General features: G+C 40.1%; 1 protein-coding gene across 2 annotated transcripts in view; it reads right to left on the bottom strand.

Annotated features, from left to right (window-relative positions):
- Positions 1–2595: 2595 nt before the first annotated feature.
- Positions 2596–24526, bottom strand: part of LOC18428754 (putative clathrin assembly protein At2g01600) — a 39262-nt gene continuing 17331 nt past the window's right edge. The window contains exons 12-15 of one of the 2 annotated variants that reach the window (XM_006838054.4): positions 13091–13255; positions 12938–13013; positions 10324–10448; positions 2596–3350 (exon numbers count right to left, since the gene is read on the bottom strand). In XM_006838054.4, coding sequence (XP_006838117.1) covers positions 2988–3350; positions 10324–10448; positions 12938–13013; positions 13091–13255 — 729 coding nt within the window. In that variant the 3' untranslated portion in view covers positions 2596–2987. The remainder of the gene's footprint in view (positions 3351–10323; positions 10449–12937; positions 13014–13090; positions 13256–24526) is intronic. The other variant, XM_011623037.3, reaches the window with a different exon arrangement.

The raw sequence follows: 24526 nt of genomic DNA, 5'->3' as shown, positions 1-24526 counted from the left end.
AAGAAACACTATTTTGAGGTTCTCCTTGTCTTACTCATCCAAAAACTACTCCGTAGTTAATATGGGGTGCTAAACATCATGCCAAGTTTAAATAGTTTAAGTTTAGATAATTTACTATAAAGTGTTACATTAATAGAAAAATATACAATAAAACTGATACATGGAGGTCAAACGTTAAAGTTGGCCATTCGATGCGAAATTGGGCAGCTATGTTCGTTCTATTAATCAGGCTTAAAGTTTAAAAGTAAATTTTTTTAAATTTGTAATACACCCTAATTATTGAATTCCATGACAATAAATTATTGTGAACTACTTATACCAAAGATAAATGTTCTTGAAATATATAATCCTACAATAATAAAAAAGACAACTTGAAGTGAAAAAGATCTGGCCGGACCTAGAAACGGTCCTATCCTTCATCAAGCCTTCTACTAGTTCTAGAAATTTCTTCGCTCTAGTTAATATCTACTTGAAAAAATGTTCAACTTGAAGAACCTAATCCTAGATTGCTCACTTTTTAGTCTTGATAATGAGGGTGCGGTTTGTATAGAGCCGAGGCTCTAAACAATCAAATTAGAGCCCACCTTCAAATAGTGTCGAGAAATATGGTTTCAATATTGGAAATTTTTGTAATATATTTTCATCTTTAATTATAAATTTTAAATTTTCAAAAATAGAGTAGATCAAGCAAATCTATGAAAACTAGAAAATTTTGAAAATTGATGGTCAAAAAGTGTGTTACAAGATGCACTATTTCCAAAACTTGAAATCTATTTTTTCTCATGTCCATCCATCTTGATGTCAAAATGATCAATTTGATGATATTTAGGCATCCAAATAACCTCTTCTAGTGAAATTTTTGAGGTAGGCTCTAATTTGATTGTTTAGAGCCTAGGCTCTATATAAACTTTTCCCTTTGATAATATATATAATGCTCTAATGCCGATTTATCAAAATTGTGATTCTTGTCAAAGAAATTTTATGGGACACGGTTGTTAGAGAAAGATCTTCAAGCGGTAGGAAAGATACAAGAAAACAAATAAAATATTTGAGATAGAAAAACCTGTTTTTCTTTCCCATTTTTTCAAAGGGTGTGGTTTGTATAGAGCCTAGGCTCTAAACAATCAAATTAGAGCCTACCTTCAAATAGTATCTAGAAATGTAGTTTCACTATTGGAAATATTTGTGACAACCTTAAAATATATTTTCATATTTATTTATAAAAATTTAAAGCTTCAAAAATAGTGTAGATCGATAGATTTATAAAAACTTGAAAATCTTGAAAATTGACAGTCCAAAATTGCATTACAAAATACACTATTTCCAAAACTTTAAATCTATTTTTTTTTCATGTCCATGCATCTTGATGTCAAGATGATCAATTTGAAGATATTTGAGCATCAAAACAACCTCTTCTAGTGAAATTTTTGATGTAGGCTCAAATTTGATTGTTTAGAGCCTCAACTCTATATAAACTTTTCCCACATTAAAATTAACTTCTCTTTTTTTCACATTGTAAAGGAACTATCCTGCAGTTTTTCAAGTGATCGAACAGCACAAACATAATTAAAAATAAAACAAGGTCCAAGGTTGTTAGGATCAAAACTGTACTATTGATTTTGTTCTATTAAATCAAAATCTAAACTTTATATAGCTTATATTTTTTATTTTTTATACACTACTTATATTTGTAAGATTAAAATTATATACATTTAAGAACAACTGTACTGTTAAATGCTGGCAAAATATTTGTAAGATTAAAATTATATACATTTAAGAACAACTTACTGTTAAATGCTCGCTAAAAGAAATACAAGAGACTTCCTATTTTATAAAAACAGATTTTTATTTTATTTTTTCCTATAGAGGAATGACCATGTAGAATCGCTTCTACTCAATTAGTGTTTTAAAACACAAAATTGGATTTTGGATCAAACCAAGATCGGCCAAATCAACAATACAGACCGGTTAAACTGGTAAAAATTTAATTTAAAAACAAACAAAAATAAAAGGGGGGACCGGGGATGGGACCCAAATCACACACCCAACAAACCCTATCCAGTTTTGCGATTCCAACGTGGGTCACTGGGTTTTAAAACCCTGAGATCATTATGGTAGAGAAGAGACCACATAACATCATCCACTCTATGGGTGGGGCATGTCGAATAGAATGGGACCCACCAAGGCCCAAAAAGCACAGTTTCCACTCTTATCGACATCGTCCATCCATTAGTTGGATGGCATTTGGCTTGGCCTCAATGGTAGTCTGCGTAAAACCAGATCTAATTGAGCGTTCACCTTTTTGCATATATCAGTCATCATGATACTTCGAGTTCCAACCTTCAAGTGTTCCACATCCAAGCTTGGGACCATTCACACGAAGACTTTTAAGAAGTTTTTCTTCTTTCCAATTTCCAGCTTTCATGGGTGGATAAGCATGAGTTTCAAACCTGCAACTTAGTTGATACACACGTCACTAGAATCTAAAATTATTGGCTCTTAACAAAATCGATTTCTTGGACATCTCTATCACAGTTAGGAGATGAGGAAGTATAAGTGCCTCACTATTACATTGATTAACCAGAAACTATACTATGACATATAATCTTAACTTTGATGAATCAAAACTTGAATCTCAACAATGAGCTCCTCTGGAGCAAGTTGTAATCTGATGCATAACACAAAACACTTCAGCAAGTGGCCACAAGGATAACAGAAAAAATAGCACAAATTCAAGCCATAACCACCAAGAATCCCATACAACCTATAAACACATCTGACAAATGTAACCGATTCAAGCAGTAACTGCTCAGAATCCCATGTATTGCATATCATGGCGAAACGACCTCCCATGGGTGCCGTGGGGCCAATGAGGCAGAGCCAAAACTAAAAAATCATACTATTGCTAATGGGAATATGACATATACAAAACATACATACCCATCATTCCAATACACAAGCATGAGCATATGGCTTATCCATCCATGCTAAAGTAATGCTGGGTTTCCAAATGGATTGTTTTGATGATTTGGATTTGGCGGTAAAGCTCCAAAAGTTGTATCACCAAAAGGGTTTGATGGGCCAAACTGTTGTTGATGATGGTAGTTGGGTTGATGACCAAATGGACCTGATGATGTCATACCCATCATCATCTGTTGCTGTTGCTGATGATGAGCCATGGCGGCCATTTGAACAGAAGGTGGAGGTGGTATGTTGTTTGCTATAGCAAATGGATCATGGGATTCAAATGGATTTGGTGGGGGTGCTCCGTAAGTAAATTGTTGTTGTTGTTGTCTATAGACTGCATCTTCGTAGAGACTCTCCAATGTGAGTTTGTCAAATCCGCCGGCCTGTCACATTTAGTAGGGAATCAGAAACTGCAGTTTCTCTAAGAAGAATTAACAGAAAAATCCCGTTTGTTTACAATTTTCTAAAGTAGGTACTTAACTACACTTTTTATAGTGAATATTCCATCCCACTTCTGTTCTTCGTCGATTATCTGATGAAATTCAAATTTTGGACCTCCATACTTCTCACCAAAATACACTTGAAAAATATTAAAAAATGTAATCAATTTAAATAACATGGCCAAAAAACCCCCAGAAATTTCAAACATTTAGGGGTATTTATTTATTTTAAAATACATTTTAGCTTTTTTTTTTAAATGTGAGATGGAGAGAAGTATCAATTCCCTAAGTTTGAGCTTAATTTGATTAATAGAACAGAAAATAAAATTAAAATATGATATACAGTGTCAAATCGCGAGACCTAAGCATTTTTCATGGCCCAAATACCCCTAGAAATTTCAAACATTTAGGGGTATTTATTTATTTTAAAATACCTTTTTGGTTTTTTCTTAAAAAATATGAGATGGTGAGAAATATCAACTCCCGAAATTTGAGCTTAATTTGATGGATAGAAAATAAAATAAAATTAAAATATGATATACACTGTCAAATTGTGGGACCTAAACATAAAATGCTAACAATATACATGACTAAACCCCCCCACCCCTTCTTCCTTCTTTTTTTTTTTGAAGGTTGGGGGGGGAGGGTCCCTCCCTCGCTCTCTAACATAGACACATAAAAAACCCACCCACCTGCCAACATGCAAACACATACACAAACACAAACAGTATTCAGAAAGGACAGTTGTTCACAATTACAACACAAATGCAAAAGCATTCCTCATAGGAGATCTGTGACATACAATCAGGTAAAAGCTACTAGGAAGAGAAACCTTCCCCACTCTAAGAAATGCAGGCAGAAAAAAACCAAAAAAAAAAGAAAAAGGAAGGAAAAAGCTACCAATATTTCGCTGTTCACTGGTCTTTAGGACATAGGATGCAAAATCATGACCACAAGAAGCATTTCATTACAGTTCACAATAAAATAAAATAATAGACAGTCTCTAGTCACATTGAACATTAATAGTTGCAATAAACAGCCACTCTGTATTAAAAAAATCAGCCGCCAAGCCACCTAGATGACCAGGAGGCACCCCCAAAGTGCACAGGCCTAGGCAGGCTGCCTAGCTGTTCGAGGTGCCTAGACGCCTGGATCCACCTAGGAGCCTAGGCGGCCCCTCGAGCCCTTTGACTTGAAGGTGAAAAAACAACCTCTGCCAAGGGCAGTTTACATAATTTTCTTCCCATTTTAAAGGGGAGAAAGGGTTTTGGGGGGCCATTCCACGCACCACCCACCCAAATATATATATAGGATTATTCTAGAATACACCATACTTAGAATTTAGTACTTCAAAATCTTTGACCATAAAATGCCCTTACTAATATAAAATTACATTAACAGTGGCTTATTTGAACATTTTGAGAAGAGCATATTTATAATTTTAAATTACTTTCAAAGTCCAATCATCATTAAAAAAGTCAAAGGAATCTTTTTAAATTTGTAATTGAGTTTTGGAGGGATTTTAAAGACCAAAATACCCTTTCCAAAATACATGAAAATAGCAATGGCCAAAAGTTATTTGTGAACATGTATGGGCATTTTATGGTAAAAAAAGATTTAGTACTAAATTCTAAGTTCACTATTACAATGGTGCAAGGTTTTTAAAAATCATTGATCCGGATTGGAATCGCCCGATCTGGGTTTGGAATCGTTGGAGCCAATCCCGTTCCCTCCATATACATATATATAAGGTTGCAACCTTAAAAATGTAGAATTAAGGTGCACCTCAAAAATCTATCATAAAAGGTTGTTTTGATGTTGGAAACCCCTCTAATTGATCATCTCGGTATTGAGATGTATGAATATGAAAAGAAAAAAACATTTCGAGTCCTAAAAATAGCGTATCTCGCTACACATTATTTGGACCATCCATTTTCAAGAGTTTATAGATCTATTTGATTTGAACCATTTTTGGAATTTAAGATTTTATAACTAGAGATGACCAAGATTCTCAAGCCATCCTAAAAAATTTTGAAACCAAAATTATATTTAAGATAAAATTTGGAGGTGCGCCTTAATTTGATTGTTGAAGGTTGGAACCTTGCACATACCACACCCATATATATATATATACACACACACACACACACACATTTCGAGTGACAAAATTCAACATTCAACATTTTTTAGATATTTTGATGATTATTTTTTTTTTTGAACTTTTCGATTTTTTACACAACCGAAAAGCATTCAACCCTATTCTTTTTGTGGCTGGAAGTGGTTGTGAAAGAAGACTCTTGGCAACCCATGGTTCATGATTCAAACCAAGATCTATTGCATTTTAAAAGGTTAGTATATTTTAAAAAAAAAATTGTTTAGGGTATATTAATTTTATTTTTATTTTTTTCCTTGATTGGTTTTTGTTCTTGTATTTCTTTTTCAAGTTCATGTTTGGAAGTTTGGGTTTGTGACCCATATTGAAGAATGGGTTTTGGTTTGCGTTTAATGGCATATTACTCAATGTTACCACAATATGAATAAACTTAAACCAAAATGATTTTTTTCTAGTTCAATAGTCTTAAATTTGTCTCTTGACTGAAATGAGAATCTTTTGATTTTGTGTTCTAATCATTTCTTAAGGTTCGGTAACTTTGTGTTCTAAGCATAAAAGTCCTTCTTGATATCCCTCTTTATGTTCAAGTAGTTCATTCGTCTTCATCCTAGAGAAGGAACTAGAGTGCACTTCTGATTAGACCTTTGGCTAGGCCACACTCCACTAAGGGACCTCTTCCCCTCCCTCTACTCTCTCGCCTCTAATAAAGCTTCCATTGTTGCAGAGGAGATGGTTGCCTCTGGGGATCGCAGAGTCTGGAACCCCTCTTTTAGACACCACCTTTGAGAGGAGGAAACAGGGCAATTCATATCACTTTCCGCTTCTCTTCATTCCAACTTCATCACTCTCTCAAGGAGGGATACCCTTGTGCGGCATCTCTCCCCCTCTGGTTCATTTACGATGGCTTCCTTCTATAAAAGACTTATTCAACCACTACCTTCCCGCTCAACCCAATCTCGATTCTCTTTAAGGTCTGGTCCACCATTGCACCGCATAAAGCATAGGCATTCAACTGGATTGCTCGCTCCCAAAGAGCCCTCACAATAGACCAGCTTCAAAGGAAAGGGATTCCAATCCCCAACAGGTGCGCTTTGTGTCACTGTGAGGAGGAAACGAACCCCCGCCTGTTCATTCACTGCAGCCTAGCTTTCGACCTATGGAGTCAAATCATCCAGTTGTTTGGCCTCTCATGGGTCATTCCACCCTCCATTCCGGCTCTCATCTCTTCGTCTCTCATTTCTCATTGGCCAAACGCAAGTAGAATCCTTTGGAGGGCTTCTATTGCAGCTACTATTTGGGTCCTTTGGCTGGAAAGAAACTCCAGGATCTTTCAAGGCCTCAAGAGTGAAGTTCCAGCCCTCTTCCACAAGGTTACTTCCTTAGTAGTCTTTTGGGCCTCCAATCATAGGGCCTTTGCCGGGGTTTCAGCTAATAATGTTCTTAGCCAATGGGAAAACATCCTTCACCTCCAACCCCATCGGGTCTCAAGACCCAACAACTGGCTGCCACCACCGGAAGACACTATCAAGCGTAACTTCGACGGATGCTCCCTGGGTAACCCAGGCCTAGCGGGAGCTTGAGGAGATTTCCGAGATCAAAGTGGCAACATCCAGGCCACTTTTTCAGAGCATTTAGGCCATGTTGATTCTCAGTACGTTGAATCCATGGTACTATTGTTGGGACTAAAAAGATTTGACCAGTCTTGGGGATCTCAATTGTTTGTCGAAGGGGATCCCAAAAATATCATTTCCTGAGCTGCCGGTAACGCCCCCCCTCCTTGGTACCTATCCTCTAGTTTTTATGAGATTGCATTTACTTGCAGGGATATAGTCGTCTCCTGAATGCATATCTGGAGGACGTTGAACGAGTTTGCAGATCTTCTGGCTATGGTGCTAGGGCCCAAGCAGATGCCCCTGTATTCGCTGCATTGTTCATACTTTCGTCGCTGGTCCATCTCCTTTTTTGTTCTGGACCTCTACGGGTGCATTGTATTTTGCTTTTCCTGTGTACATCCTTATAAGCCCCAACTTGTGTATAGGGTCACAGAGTAGTGATCTTTTTTTTTTATCGAAAGACCCTGCCTGTGGGTGCGCTCTCGAGTCTCTTTCTTGTTCTCCGATGTTGTTTTAGTTGTACAATTGTTAACCTCACTCAAAAAAAAAAATTTCAGGGACTTAGACGATGATTTCTATTTGTATTCTGGAAAAAAGTGATGTCTAACATGCTAAGATCAATTTTGGGCATTTGGTTTCCAACCACACCCCCCAAACACCATTTACAGGGCCTATAAGTAGGTGCACCCCCCAACAGCCTAGGCACCGCCTAGGCAGCGGTGCCTAGGCAGCCTGGACTGAATCCAAGTTTTACAGCACTGGCTTCGGTAAAGGTTGTAGTCAATATTCTGTTATTCTGAAAGAAGTTAGTGAAAGCTGCCTCTAGAGCTTCTGTAGGCCCATTCCTAGGTAACATTTCTGGTTTTGAAGAAGATGGTGGGTTTATGACAAGCTTCAGAAGAAAAATAGATTTCATAAAAAAGTAAATGAGGGATTGAATCCCTAAAAAGAGAATTCGCAGGATCAAAATAACTGAAATATTCCTTGGGAAGATCAGATCTAGAAATAATTAACAAAAATAACTTCCTGAGGACTACAACTCACAAAATCGATAATACAGCAGACATAACATGTATATTCATACCAATCCAAGTCTATTGATATTCGCACAAATATATTTGCAGTGTGTGTGAGAATTGTGCCAGCCAATAATCTATGGCACCATAATCAATACGATTTTGTCAGTGCTCAAAAAAAAAAAACACTACTATTTTGTCTGCAGCCATATGTAGCAAAATTGATGACAGTCCAGTAGTTTTTCCAAGAAAACCGCAAACTACAAATTTTTGTTGTTTGCTTTTGTGCAGTTCATTTGTGTATGAATACAAGTCTAGAGGGAATTACAGATTGGCGAGCAACGATTTTCAGTTACAATTTAGGCATGACAGGGAATTACAGATTTGAGGGTTCACATATCTGGGATACCACCCCCATGGTTGGTCAACCCAATCCTTATCTTTCATGTGTCAAGATTCACGACCATGGGTGCCATGTGACATAAGAATCCAGGAAGTTCTCCAATATTCTGGGGACCCTGGACTGATCTGAAATTCTATAATCTTTCCAAAATTAGGCTTCTCTCCTCTCATATGTCGTCCCTTAAAAAATGTTTTTCCACTCTTTCTTTTGTTTTAAAACTTTATCTCATTTCCTTCTCCGGTCACTTTATTATTAATGGTAACTTATCTAACGTTATTAGTGGGCTACTTGAAGCCCAGTCATTAGGAACAACAACCATATTGGACAAGATTAGTGAGATAGCTAAATACTTTGGAGACCTCCAATAAGTGCAAAGAAAGGCCGCTGGGGAGATGAAACTTGTTGAATAGAGAGGGTGACTCGAGTCAAACTTTGAGCATGAAGTATTCATTGCCATTTAGTAATGTGGATTACACATCTTGACACTTCTACTAATACTCTAAGCAAGAGAGTAAATTACATACATACTAACATACATAAATACATGTTTACATACATGCATGCATATATATCATCTGTGTGTTGGGGGGATATAAATTTTGTCAGCCTCTCAGCCAGATTGAAGGAAAGGGGACGACCTGGATGACCAAGAACGACAGACATTTTCATTTTTAGTCCTTGTCAAATTCTTTTTATTTTTATTCAGAGCATCTAGATGGGTCCAACTCGTGCAAAATTTGAGGTTCATCACATCCCTACTCTTTTCATAAAAAGGATGCAAACACTCAATTCTGGCTGTTTGTCTCTCCTTCAATCTGGGCTTCCGAGCTATACCCTACAAGCCATCAGCTCAGATGATCTTTTTCCATATATGTGTGTGTGTGCATCTGTGTTTGTGGTCCAGCCTGGCCATATAATTAAGTGGTTTAGGCCCCAAGAAACATATTTAGGTTTTTTGTTTCCTGAAAATTCCCTTTTTATCTTGCAAACAATTCCAATAAAAGAAAATACAGCTTTTAATATCTAAAAACCCTAGATCATTGCTCCTCAAATGGATCGTCCGAAGTTTATTTGAGGGTTTGATTTGGAGTATTTTTGTATTCCATATCAATTTTTTTTAATGGATATGATCTTCAGGGTGATCTGAAAATTTTTGGATAAAAAAATGTTCCCCTAACAACATTTAGGGCAATGAAACCGCCCTACTTATAAGGTCAGGCTAGACCACTCTAACACTCATGTATAGGCCTTTCAGGGGCATGAACAATAGACAATAACCTACATACCTCTATATGTATGTGTATATATAACCTTGGAAGGCCCAAAATTCCTTATGGACGCTATGGACCACAAAGGAGAAGTGAAAATGCAGAGCATTAAACAAATATCAAAGAGAAGTTAAAAACAAATATCCCTTTAGAAGAAACAGCAGAAATCTATAACAAAATATTGGTGAGATCAAAGAGTTAAAAGAACCCCCTTTCCAAATTTACACAAAATCCTATAACATGGTGAGCAATAGAAGGTCCATATTTTCATCAGAAAGAGTGCCAGAAACCCTACCACTTAACTAGTTATAAACCAGGAATTATTAGATGATGCAAAAGCACCATTTATGCATTCAATATGGTGTGCAGCATCAAATGATTAAATAAACATCATCAGAAAAATTACAGAAATCACTTTAAATTTTGGTTCAACTATTAATGTAATTCAAGGTGTCCCAACATTTGACACAAATATGAAAAATTAAAAGGCAGGAAGGACAAACCAGTTTGCTTTCGGTCAAATTTTTATCATTGCTACTGGCAGTGGTAACCAGGGCAAGTTCCCATCCTGTAGGATCCAGGCCCTTTGTTTGTGCTCCGTGAGAGTCACTGACTGCATCACTACCTGCTATGAAAATCCATTTCTATAGTTTCAAAGCACACACATAGAAAGTGGAATAATAATCATAACTATAGGAATTCAGTGATAATAAGGGTCATTTCCATTCAACCAACAAGTTCCACAGAAATGTAGAGAGTGGGGAGTGCTGGAGCATGACAGGATTAGATGCTAGGTTCCATCCTATCTTCATCACTGTCCAGCCCATGAAGGTGATGGACCTCATGACCATATTTCTACTATGGTCATAAGGTCTACGGAATACTTTTCACTTAGACCCCCCAAAACCTTGGACTTGCCCATAAGAACCCCACCTTAATTTCTCTCTTTCAGGAACCATAGGGATTACTAGAAAGGTTTCACCAATCCCTTCGTGTACCCTTTTACTTTTTTTTGTTTTCAAAAACTTCCCCCAATCAATATTTTAAACCAAACTGAGTCCGTTCCATGTTAAACCCCATTTCACTCCAAAACAAGCCCCCAAATTCATCATTCTTTTAAATCCAACTGAGTCCATTCCATTTGAACACTATTTCACTCCAAAACGAGCCCCCAAATTCGTTGCTCTTCCTCCCTACATGTAAACTCACACACACACACACACACACTCTCTCTCTCTCTCTCTCTCTCTCTCTCTCATGCATGCGCGTGCACACACACACGAGTACACCAGGGTGTACTGTTCTCCATCACAAATCCATCGCTTTTTTGGTCTATACAGTAGTAGAAGGCGAAGAGATTTTCTTTGACTTGCTTTTGTCTTTTTTTCATGTGGTTCTTGGAAATTCCATTGAAGAATTGAATTTTTATTTGGCACTAGTGGCTTATTTGCATGACTGCCCCATGAGTTCTAGTTCCAGTATCCATGTGAGACTGTCAAATTGAATCTCTTATTTTGATTGAAATTTCAATGTACTTTTCTGTTGGACTTTCTTATTAACAATTTTGATATTAACAATTTTGGACATGCCCAATAGGGGGGAATTGTTAAGTGCAGTTCCACATTTTTGAAAGACAATGCTCCTTTTTCTTTTTTTGAATTTCCTTTCCTACTTTTCCATTGCAATGAGTTTAAAAAAGAGTCTCTAAGTTGAGTTTGATTTCAGATAGGCACATGAAATTGCATAAGCATCCTTCTTGCAGTGAAGTTTGAATGATTATCCAAAATATTTATTTGCCGATTTGTATAAATCCTTCCAAATTGGAAAAGCAAACTCCTATGTTTTTTATCTGGCTTTTTTTTGTTCTGTATTTCATGAAGGACATCACATGGCAATACAGTTAGAACATTGCCAAGCACCTACAAGATGAGGGACCATGGTCTATTTTGTTCGTGGATGACATAGTTTTGATCGATGAGACTAAAGGCAGCATCAATACAAAGTTAGAACGTTGGAGGGATGTTCTAGAATCTAAAGGTTTTAAAAAATAGGACTAAGACAAAATATATGAAATGCAAGTTTAGTAACAATACAAGTAGAAACGAGGAAATAATTACGATTGATGGTCAAGAAATTCCAAAAGAGATAGTTTCTGATATCTAGGGTCAATAATCCAAGAGAATGGAGAGATTGAGGAAGATGTCACACATATAATTAGATGTGCATCTGGAGCTTTATGTAATCGCCACAAACCATTGAGACTAAAGGGAAAGTTCTGTAGGATGGCTGTAAGACCAGCCATACTTTATAGGACGGAATGTTGGGTGATCAAGAAACAACATATCCATAGAATGAACGTAGCTGAGATGAGGATATTGAAATGGACGAGTGGCAAAACAAAAAATGACAGAATTCAGAATGAATACATACGACAAAAGTTAGGTGTGGCTTCAATAAGTGATAAGATGAGGGAAAGTAGACTTAAGTGGACTGCCCATGTGCAGCATTGACCAAATACAACACTAGTAGGAAGTACAATTTAGTTTAAATGGAAGGCTCTAAAAGGGCAAGAAAGAAGGCCCAAAAGGACATGGATAGAAATAATGAGAAAAAATATGATGACTTCTGGTCTTACTGAAGGTATGGCCCTTGATAAAGAAGGATGGAGGAATAGGATTCATGTAGCCGACCCCAAATAATTGGGATAAGGCTTGGATGAGAATGATGATCACATGGCAATACAATAGCCCTTCAGTAAGTACTCATTTGCATGGAATAACTTTGCAATGAAATTTACCTAAAAACAAAGAGGCTCAATGAATGAATGAGTGAGTGTGTGTGTGTATGAGCGTGTGTGTGTGTGTGTGTGTGTGTGAGAAAGAGAGAGAGAGAGAGAGATTTTGTACAAGAGGAAGGCAGGAGAAGTGGTGAATTTGGGGACTTGATGGAGTGAAATCAGCTTTAAAATGGAATGGACTCCATTGGATTTCAAATCTTAATGGGGGTACTTTTTTGGAAAAATAAGCCGAAAAGGTGTTGACTCTTATGGAAGGGTGTAGGTGAACATTTTTTAAAAATCCCTATGCCCCCTAAGAATGGTCTAAGTATTTAACTTACCAGAGGGGACTATAGCTAGAGCCAATGCATTTTGCTCCTCTATTGCAGAAGCGTCAAAATTTGTTGCATTGAGACCCTACAAAAGACAAACAAAATTAGAATATAAAATCAGAAAACAAAAGCATACTAATCATAACGGAAAGAAAAACCGACCAACAAATCTCCAGTGTCCACAGGCACAGGAGGAGGTGGAGCAGGAACACTCTCAGAAGTAGGGGCTACTGGCTGTGGTTCTACCACTGGTGCATTTGTACCATCTGGTTCCTCTATAGATGTATCATCTGGTTTGTAAGTAAGAAGCAATCTTTCTGGGAATTCCTGAATCAATAAAGAAAGTCATTAAACATTTAATTTGCAGCATTGCCGCAATTCCTAATTCAATAAAAAAGTCACCAAACAACCTACATTGTACTTTGCACTTTATCTTGTTCCCCATTGCAACAAAAAATACTATTCCATTCAAACAGTCAAACATAGAACCAACCATATAGAGGGGCATATATGCATCGATTTGGTCCAAATCAAGTTTCAGAAGTAATACAACAATTATCAGAAAGAAATGAAACATTAATTCACACCCTTCAATACCCATTGAAGGTTCTCCGTTTTTTCTTTTTTTTTTAATAGATGATGCCTGTTAAAATATAAGTTCAGATTAACACAAAAAACAAAAAAGGAATGTGACATCCCCATTAATATCCTCAAAAAATAACAATTCAGATTAATCCATAATACGATAATAATAGAACTTCCATGTCCTGAGTATTGAGAATTCAGATTTCAGTACAATAGACAAGAAGAGGGACAGGTGATCTTAGACTAATATAAAACAAAATGAAGAAACACAACATTGCTATCGATATCATTGAAAGGGCACAAGTTCACATTAATTGTAAATATTGATAACACCAGAACTTCGAATCTTAATTGCTCAGATTTCAGATTTTAATAGAATTGACAGGAACAATTGAGCTCTTACCTGCTATTTTTCCTGAATTAAAAATTTAGACATTCAAAACAGAATAAATGACCCCATAGTATAGACAAGAAGAGCAGATAATGAACGTCGGCAATACATTGAGCAAGTAGGCAATGCATGTTTCAAAGTGCTTCAGATTTAATGTAAGTCACATCATTCATAGATTCCATACTAGTAAGCACAGTGTTAAAAGTGCTTCAGATTGAATGTAAGTTACATCATTCATACATTCCATACTAGTAAGCACAGTACAGGCAATGAGAGAGAGGAGAGGGGCGGGTGTTATTTTACGAGTTTTTGGAGTAGAAATACTAGTAAAGTATGACAGAAATCTTTTGGGATTTTTTCAGAGTAGAGGTAACAGTAAAGTTGTTTGAACAGTAGATGCACATGTTGAATATGTTTTGAAATAGAAAATTTTGAAAAGGCACACAACAACCCATTCTGATTCGTGACAAAAGAAGAACAACCATCCTTTCCTCATTTATTGCTCTTAATACAATCTTCCAAGCAAAAACCTTGCAAAATTTAAATATTACATCATTTAACGTTTTAAACACTTAAATACCTTGAAAAAGTAAGGACATCATAGGGAAACAAATTAAACCACGTGTCTTATTCTAACATATCCTCAGCTCTTTCTTTGGCAGGAGTATAATAAAATATATAAATGACCACAAAATAACTAAATCTTGTACAGAACTAATCCAACACATGCCCCTCCAACTCACCTTTTATTATATAGTATAAGGCACATGGAGATAATAGAAGGCTCAGAAAATGAAGAGAAAGTCCAACAGAAATAAATTACCTTGAATGTAGGTACAAATTCAAGGCTATATAGTATGTTACAAGCCTAAAAAACTGCAAGGATTCAACAATGCAAACAAAGGACATATCGTGCCTCTAACATAGCAGAACTAATGTGAAATTCAATGTGAGACATATCAGTGTTATTTAGACGGCAAATGCAATATTGGAAGGCGTGAGAATCCTGACGAAGTATTCCAAGATACATCTATTGTCAATATAAATTCATTTAACATCATTAGGTCCAAGACTTCATCAATATTTTCAACCACAATTGCTGCGATCTCCTACCATAGGTGGTGATCCCACTCTGGAATCTCGGTCCAAAACTTTGAGAAAGGGATCATCAAGGAATCTCAACCTTTAAATTTTGGAATCTTGGGCCCCACTGTTAAGGATCTCGACTCCCACTGATAGGGATATCGATCCCCTCTTAAAGGCCAAGTTAACGACCAAACTTATGATTTTCTTTATTTAGTCAACTAGCATTGCAACTGCACCTTTAACGCAATTGAATTGCTCACTTACTACAAATAAAGAGATCGCTACTTTAAAGAGTACATATAGTCCTAGATTATATATAATTTTTAAGGTAGGGGGTAAGATCTTGATGGAGATCAGAGCACAACTAGCCACGAGTATCTTCTTTTGGAACGACAGATTCCTCCTAATTTTTGCTCATATTTGGAGGATGAGGGGCTTCCAAGAAAAGCAAGAAATAGTTTGGGTGTTTTATTTTAGTTATTTGAGGCGATTTCAGATGTTTTATGTATTTATTTCATTGCTAGAACAGTTAGGAACTTTTTAGATATTTTAATTAAAGTTAGGGAGTTTCGTTTCAAGTTATACTTAAGTCAAAAGTTAAATTGTATAGACAAATATTGTCCAAAACAATAAGTTTTCAATATAAATAAGAGCATGGATGGGCTGCAGAGTCATTCATGTTTTCCTCTTTAAAAAAAAAAAGACTGTCTTGTTAAAGAAGCCTAAGGTTTGAGCCCTAGGTAGGAGAAAACCTTAGGATTTCTCCAAAATTGCGTGTTTCTTGCTGATTTTTCTAGGTTTCTTCAAGTTCTCCTACATCAGATCCCCAAAAGGTCGAGCGATCCCTAACACATGCATTGTACGAATGGCACTCCCAACCATAGGGAACTTCTAGCATTTCATGGTCCCCGCTCTTGATCCCGACATGCTCATCTAGTTAGAACTTATTGATTACATGCACCACTATTAATGTAAGGAACTCCATTAAGAAAAGAAGAAACTAAATTCCATCTGGAATTGGTATGTTTGTACAAGCAATGTTAACTGATGGTTCAAGCAAGTAGACCATCGAATTCAAATGGTCAAATTTGTCTCCTTCCAATCCTTAGCTACCGCAAAGGCCCAACATGGTCGGAATCACTCTTTCTTGAATCGGGATATTGAGCGGACCCCACTCCCATATGGTGGAATACCATTGCAACCCCTAAAGGGATTGCTCATAATTCAGACCCATGTTAGATACATTTATAAGGAAACAAATCTTAAATGCATATTAAACAGAATAGAAAGTAATCAGTCTGCAAAATCATGTTCCATATATTTTCCAAAGGTTAAAGATATGCTTTAATCCATATCTATCAAAAAAAAAAGTCCTAAATGCATGTCAATAAAAAGTAAAAAGACATTGATTCAACTACTTTTGCAGTATTTCTTTTTGAAAAAGGATGCCAAAATCCAATTTAATTAAAATAGAAGTCCTGAATGCAATGATTTCACGTTTGCGTTAAAGGAAGGGATGGTGGTTCCAAGTTTAGCAACTTTCACATTTGCAATGGTCTCATATACTTCTCTCTATATTCTCTTTCATACTTCTCTCTATATTCTCTTTCTATCAATTCTTTAATTTGCTTTTTTTTTTTAATTTATGATATAGGAAATTTGAAGAACAGAAAATCAACGAATATTTCAGGCCAACACAAGCAATCTGTTGGAGAAACAAGCAATCTGTTGAGAAACTTGAGTGTGCTCCTACACAAAAACCCTAACCAGGATTCCAGAGCAAAGCTCTCATCGTTCTTTATTTCATGAGCATGTCCATCTCCTTACAACCCTCTTGTATTCTAATAAAAACCTTATTTAGATAGCAAGAAATCTCAGCTCTTGTTAAAATAGAAGTCCTAATCAAAAAAAAATTTGCAATGATATTTTTACCCCTGATGAACTAAACAAATCCGTAAGTACTCTAACTATTTTTGCAAACAGCTCCAAAAAATCCTAAAAAAAAATAAAAAGCCCTTAATTCCATTAAAAAAATTTAAAACCCAGAAAAATAAACCCTGAAAATCCCCAAAAAACACATCCTTGAAGTTTAAACAAAGAATTAAAAAATACACAGCATTTGCTCTTGTGCTCCCCCAGTTGGAGAAAACGCATCCTTGAGTTTTGAAATTGGCTAAGATGAACCTGCGCTAAAATCATTAGCTTCTTGACCTTGAACATTGTGCCTTCAATCTGGACCTGTAACTTATTGGCCCAACAAAATAGAGCCATTGCGCATTGAGACACAATCTTTGCAATCAAGTGATATACTCATGAACTCTTTAGAGAAAACATCCCAAAAAGAGTGTGTATTTCGATGGAGAAGCTATGATACATACACTTGGTTCAACCTAAGAACAAATCAAGAGAGTATCTTCATGATGAGCACTAAGATTAAATGCCTGGATTAGCAACCTCACCTATTGATTCTCCTTGGAGTTCTTCATCTCGTTGTTCTCCATAGATATTACCCACCAAATCATCACCAACAATAGGACACTCATCAAAGATAGGATCACTATCAAAAACAAGATCACTAACTCCATCAAAAGGTTCCTCATCAAACATTAGATCAACCACAGAATCATGACGATCATCAAGAATTCGAGAAGAAATTCCCTTTTATTTTTATGAAGTTCATGGTAACCAAAAGCCCTCTCCACTGGATTTTAACCAATCAATAAATTCTCCGAGTTGAGGCTTACCAGCAAACGGGAATATCAACCTTCATATCAAAAACTAAACTGATGCCTTCCATGTCTAGGCCTTCCTTCACTTTCCTCTTCCCACGATTTCCCACACAGAGTATGGCAGAGAAAAGAGGTTGTACCCAACATCTTCTTTGGTGGAATGATCACCATCTTGCCCATCAGTGATGCATGCAAGCTACTGTGTAAACTGCTGAACCTGACTCCTGAGGTCTTCAATCTCCTGATCTCTGAGATCACAGGTAGGTTTATGAGACCCCCCCCTTCCACGACCTCTTCTAGCTATAGGTTCACCAAAATCACAAACCCAAGGCAGAAAATCATCAAACCCTGGCTGAAATCGACAAGTTCTAGGCTGAAATTAGCACAACCTGAGCTAATTTCAGTAGACCCTGGACTCGACCAAAGATTTCCGCGCTCTTGCGGCTCAATAATCATGTGCTCTGATACCAAATTGATGTAGGAAATTTGAAGAACAAAAAATCAGCATTTCTTTTTATGCTGTTAATTGTTGTGTTAAAAGAAGTAAGGATTACAATGGTCCGTCAAGAGGACCCACAGGCCAGGTCTCTCGGCAAAAAATAGGCTTCCCATAGAGAGTAGCCCTATACAAAAATGGTGAGGCTTATAACAGTTGCCTAATACATAGTGTACAAAATAATAAGAAGCCCAGGGTCGCAAGAGTCCAAAAATCCTTTAAAGATAGGACCAAAATACATAGGAAACAAAAAACCCCCGAGCTCTTATGAACCCACGACGCTTGAAGCCGCTCCATCTTTAGTCAGTTGGTCAGCCAGAGCGTCTGATTCCCTCCAGATATGCCTCCATAAGACAGTTGTATCCCTGCAAATGTGCATAATCTATAATAAATCAAAGCAAGGTACCAGGGAGGAGGAGCAATGCCAGCAGCCCAAGTGATAATGTTTTGGGCGTCTCCTTCAACAATTAGTGGTGGTCCCCATGTAGGGTCAAGCATCCTGAGTCCAAAGAGGAGTGTTGTAGACGAGGCTAGCTGGGAGTCGACGTGGCCAATGTACTTGGAAAAAGAGGCCAGAATGTTGCCATGGTGGTCTTTGAAGACCACCCACTCCTGCTGGTTCAGGGTTTTCGAGAGAGCACCCATCGAAATTGAGGTTCATGAGGCCTACAGGAGGAGGAGACCAGTTGTTGGCTCTAGAAACCCGAGGGGAGCGGGTGTGGAGGACGTCTTCCCAATGTTGTAGGAAGGTTGAAGCCGAGATGCCTTTGAAGGCCTTGTGATTAGAAGCCCAGAAAATGACCTGAGCAATGATTTTGTGGAACAATGCCGAGGCTTTGCACTTGGCTCCTCGGAAGATCCTTGAGTTTCTTTCGATCCAAATGACCCAGATTGTTGCCGCAATGGAAGCCTTCCATAATAGCCTGCCCACTTTTGGCCATGGAGTGTCCGTCAAAAATTCAAGGAGGGCCGGTCGGGAAGCTGGAGTCACCCATGTTAGGCCGAAAAGACAGAGAAGTCAACCCCACAAATTGAGGGCAAGATGGCAATGGATGAAGAGGTGAGGGTTGCTCTCTTCTTCATAGAGGCACATGACGTCGTGATTGGGAATAGGGACCCCCTCCATTGGAGTTGGTCAACTGTGAGAGCTCTTTCATAGAAAGCTATCCAATTGAAGCCTTGCACTTTAGGTGGGGCTACTGAAGACCACACCTTAGAGACAACAGCTGTCGGAGAGAGGGGGAAGGTAGGTGGTAGCAAGAGCTTTTTGTAGGAGGAGGCGAGAAAGAACCCGAAGGGATGGGATCCACACGAGGCGGTCAGGTCCAGAGTGGGCAAGGAAGGTTGAATGCGACAGTGATGATAAAGAGAATAAGTCCAAGGTTTCGAGATCAAAAAGGGGGTGTCTGAAGGATGGGTTCCAGACCCTAAGGTTACCAGAGATGGGCATCTCATCAGCAATAGAAGAGAACTTGTTGGTGGCTAAAGTGAAAAGAGAACGGAATAGGTCCCTGAGCGAAGTGTGACCCAACCAGAGATCAGACCAAAGCGAATATTGTCTCCTCCCCTAGGGTTGAAGCGAATATTTTGTTGAAAGAAGGTAAGAGAAGAAGGACTTCTAGGCCTCTGATGCTCTACTCAGGGTTCTCCCTTCCAATAGCCAGGTATTGGAAGGAATTATGTATTTGCACCAGATGACTTGAGAGCAGAGCATGTTGCTTTGTGTTGCGACATGCCACCACCATTTTTCGAGCAAGGTCGTGTTCTGCTTCCGCAAAATCCAGATCCCAAGTCCACCTAGGTGCTTCAGTTGGCAAACGTTTTCCCACGAAATGAGGTGGAATTTTTTTATTGAGCATCCCCTGTCCATAAAAAGTTTCTCATCAACTGTTCTAAGCAACTAGCTACCGCCGTAGGCATGTGGAACAGGGACATGAGATACATTGGGGAATTGGCTAGGGTCACCTTTAAAGAGTGGTCCCACCTACGAAGGACAGGAATCTGCCTTTCCACTCTGCAAGGCGACAATCGACCTTGTCTATTATGCGGGACCACTGCCTCTTTTTACGTTTTCCTAGGCCCAATGGCATGCCTAGGTAGCTTGTAGGGAGGTTTTCCACTTTGCACTCCCACTCAGGAATGAGGGCTCTAGTCTGAGACGAAGTGAGAGCTACCCCTATCATATTAACTTTGAAGCTAGTGGCAAACTCAAAGCATCTAGTAAAGAGGCGCAAGGTCTCTATTTCCTGCAGAACTGCGTCTATGAAGACGAGAGTGTCATCAGCGTACTATAGGTGAGAAACAGTAGGACCCTTAGGACTACTTTTGAATCCAAAGAGATACCCTGACTAGTACATTCGAGAGATAGATTGGCTGAAAACCTCCGTAAAGATAGCGAAGAGGAAGGGAGATGGGGGATCTCCTTGCCGGAGACCCCTTGAGGATGGGAAGTAGCCTTTTGGTGCTCCATTAATGAGCACGGAGAAAAAGGGGTGGGAGTAACAACCCCTCATCCACTTTCTCCAATGCTCCCCAAACCCCATCTTAGCCATAGTTTCGTCCAAGATTGACCAATCAACGTGGTTGTACGCCTTTTCCCAATCAATCTTGAAGATTAGGCCCGATTGCTTAGCTAGGTGCCTAGAGTGCAAGCATTCATGCGCCACTAGGACCCCGTCAAGAATCTACCTATCTTTGATGAAGGCACCCTAGGAGAGAGATAGAGGAGAGGACCTCTTTAAGCCTTGAGGCAAGTATTTGGATAAGATTTTGTATGTGGAGTTGACCAAACTGATCGGTCGGAAGTCCTTCAGTTCTTCTAGCCCTTCGATTTTTGGAACAAGAGCGATAAAGGTCTTGTTCATGGTTTTGGGAAGAATTCCCCAAAGGAAGAACTCTTTAAAAAAAATCCAGGAATTCGGGTCTAAAGGTTTCCCATAAAGCTTGAAGGGAGCCATTGGGAAGCTGTCCGGGCTTCATGCTTTGTCTTTACCTAGATCCACTAAAGCTGACAGGATTTTTGATTCAGAAAATGGTTGCTCTAACCACTGGACCCAATAAGCAGGAACTGTAGATCTGCCATCGTAAGTTTGGGACCCGAGGGGGAAGAATAGAGAGTTCGGAAGAAGGATGGAATGGCCTCTTCGAGTTCAGGAAGTTGGTCCAAAATTCAATTTCCATCCTTGATTGTGAAGATAGAGTTGTCCCGTCATCAACAATTTCTTATCTTGTGGAAGAATCTAGTGTTATGGTCCTCGAAGCGGAGTCATTTGACCCTGGACTGCTGAAACCAAAAAATCTCCTCTTTTTTGAGGGTGGAGAAGTACTCCAGTTTGTGCTGAGTTCTAAGGTTTGATTCAAAGGTCGACAGGGTCTGGGATTCTTCAGTGAGGTCTAAAGCATCAATGGCGGCAAGGTGAGTACTCTTGAGGTGAGAAAAGTTGCTTAGTATGGTTTTACTTTAGGATTTGAGGGATGCCTAAAGGAGTTGAATTTGTTTTGCAGTTTGCATCCTACCCTACCCGAGACGAAGGGGGAGGACTCCCACCAAGTCGATGAGGAAGGACAGAGGAGCCTCTTCAAGCCAAGAAGCTCGAAAAGAAACGATCTAGGACCTCTTAGGACAAAAAGGGTGTCAAGAATGATGGGGCAATGGTCAGAAGTGGGTTTCGATAAAGCCAGGCATCAGAGCCGGGAAAGTGATCGTCCCAATTTGTAGAGAGGAGAAACCTATCAAGATTGGAGAGAGAGATATGATAGGAGTGGTCTAACCAAGTGAATTGGTTTCCCTGGAGTGGGATGTCGATAAGTTCGTTGCGCGAGATGAAGTCTGAGAAATCCATCATCCCTTGCAAGATGTTGGAATTTGAGTTCCTCTCGAATGACCATCTAGTAATACTAAAATCCCCCCTAGGCACCACGAGGGATGAGGGAGGGTGGCGACGAGGTCGAGCTCGTCCCAAAGCAAGTTTTGTGCGCAACAAAGTTTGGGCCATAGATGGCCGAGAATTTCCAAGGGTATCCATCCGAGATCCTAGAAAGGAGGTTACTGATGGAGTAAGTCCCATGTGTGAGAGGACATGAGGGCATGGTCTGAGGGGTTCCAAATGACTCAGATTCCCCTTGAGGCCGAGTGTGGGTAAGGAGGAGGTTGAGCAAGAGGGCATTGAAGGAGAGGGAAGAGAGGGTTCAAGGGGATAGGAAAGGTAGAGATCAGGGGGGAGTAAAAGGCTAGGCTCAGGGGTGGTGGAGGTTGGTGGGTCTGGAAGAGGGGAGAAAAGTGGTGGGGGGGTGGAGGCTAGTGGGTTTGGAAGAGGGGACAAAGGTGGAGAGTTGAAAAGAGAAGGGTCAGGAGAGGGGGTTGGGGAGGAAGGGAAAGGGTTATGGGGGTAAAATGGTTTGGTGGGGAATGGAAAAGGGTTGGGAATAGGGTGAAGCAGTGGAGAGTAGTTGGTCATTAGAAAAGGCAAGGGTAAGGAGTTGAGGGGAGTCGAGGAAACAAGATAAGGGTGGGTGAGGGGGGGCTATAGAAGCAAGCGCCACCAAGGCCAAAAGAGTAGCAAAAGGATCACCGAGGGGCTAGGGAGAGGGGCCGATACAGACCTTACTTGGAAGAGAGGGATAATGTTTGGGGGGGGGGGAGGGGGGTTCATCGGATTCCACCACCAATAGTCCGGCTGGAAAAGGGGGCCACTCCATGGGAAGGAGAGGTGAGGACGGGGGTTGAGAAGGTTCAGCAGGTGGCTAGAAAACAAGGGGTAGCGGGTGCTTCGACGGCGCAGATAGAGATGCTGGGGAGGGGAGGGGAGGGGGGGGGGCTCAGAAGGCTGAGGTACAGCGGAAAGGGAAGAGGGGCAAGAGGAAGATGGTTGAGTGGAGGGAGCAAGGTCTACCAAAAGCAACAGAAGGGGTTGGTGGGGAGAGAAGGGCAGGGTGGGAGTGGATGAGTCAGGGAGGGGAGCCTCGTCGAAGGGTAGGCATGAGGGGAGCGGAGAATGCAAAGGTAGAAGGATAGAAGAGGGAGGAGCTAGAGAGTAGGAACAAGCCAAAAAGTAAGCAGGAGCGGAAGGTAGTAGGGTGGGGAGGGGAAAAGGCAGAGGTGAGGGGGTCGGCTGGGTGGTGATCTCGAGGGGGGTAGGTGGAGGCGGTGGATGGGTGTCACTGAAGGGTTCGATGAAGGAGGAGGGGAGGACGAGAGGGGTTCGTCATTCAAGGTGGTGGATGGAGACTGGACTGGTGTCAGAAGAGGGGAAGTGGAAGGAGGTGGTAGGGAGGGGGGAGCAAAGGATGACTTCTTAGGGGGAGAGCCTGACGGCAGACAGAGAGGGCCGGTGGCGGAGGCCAAAGGGAGGCAGAGGGCAATGAGGCTGGGGTGAGGGTGCTCCACCCGAGGAAGAGAAGGCATTAAATGAGGGGGCTACATGGCCAGAGGGTCCTGCCAACGCATAGATGGTTGGCGGCTCGAAAAGAAGGAGAGGGTCCTCGTCGACCCAAATGGCTTCACCGAATCGAGAAGAGGCGTTGTCGCTAGGCTCATCAGGGGAGACCAATGCTGCCAGGAGGAAGGGGGCAGCTGCGTGGGTACAGTCAGTGTAGGTAGCAGGGAGTCAATTGTTGCAAGTGATTCCGCACCAAGGGACGGATGGGTGCTACCTAAGGTAGACTCTGATAGTGGGCTGACGTGGCAGGTGAGGGGACAGTCAACTCTATCTCCAGGGTTGTGGTAACGCTGCCAAGTTCGCCTACTGTCTGCAAGAGGCGGTTGCCGACAACGGCTGGGTGCCTCGACCAAAGAGGAGCTAAGTCGGGACCAACAGGATGGTGGCATTTCCTGGAAACCACATTCCAAGTTGGCGGGTCGAGCTCGTAGGAGGAGGTACCATCAGAGGGGGTGAAGAAGTTTGGGATGGAGGTGAGATCAAGGACCACGAAACATGGAGGCGGAAGTATAACCCTTCCACTTCGAGCCAGAGGGATGGTGGAATGAGTCTAGGATCAAGGGCTTCCAAAAAGAAGCGAATGGCACCCAAGGGTAGAAATTCGAGTGATTTCCAGTGGATCTCTACTAGGGAACCACAGGCCTCAGCTAAGACCAGGCGTCGAGAGTAAGTGTGACAACGTGACCCAGACTCTTTGCTTCCTAATAGACCCTTCGACCAGTGACCATTTGCAAAGCTCAAGTGATACCCCTTGAAACAGAGGGACGAAGTTGTCAATAGGGAACGAAGGGCGCTTTCCTCAGAGGGGAAGCCGAAAAAGATAAGAGTCGATCGAAAGACAACGGCAGCCAAGTTGTGGCTCCTCCCAAGAGT

The sequence above is a fragment of the Amborella trichopoda genome, chromosome 13, assembly GCF_054954075.1.
Source record: "Amborella trichopoda isolate Santa Cruz 75 chromosome 13, AtrichopodaSantaCruz75HAP2 v2.0, whole genome shotgun sequence".
NCBI classification, from domain to species: Eukaryota; Viridiplantae; Streptophyta; class Magnoliopsida; order Amborellales; family Amborellaceae; genus Amborella; species Amborella trichopoda.
This window is presented reverse-complemented; position numbering and strand designations above follow the sequence as displayed.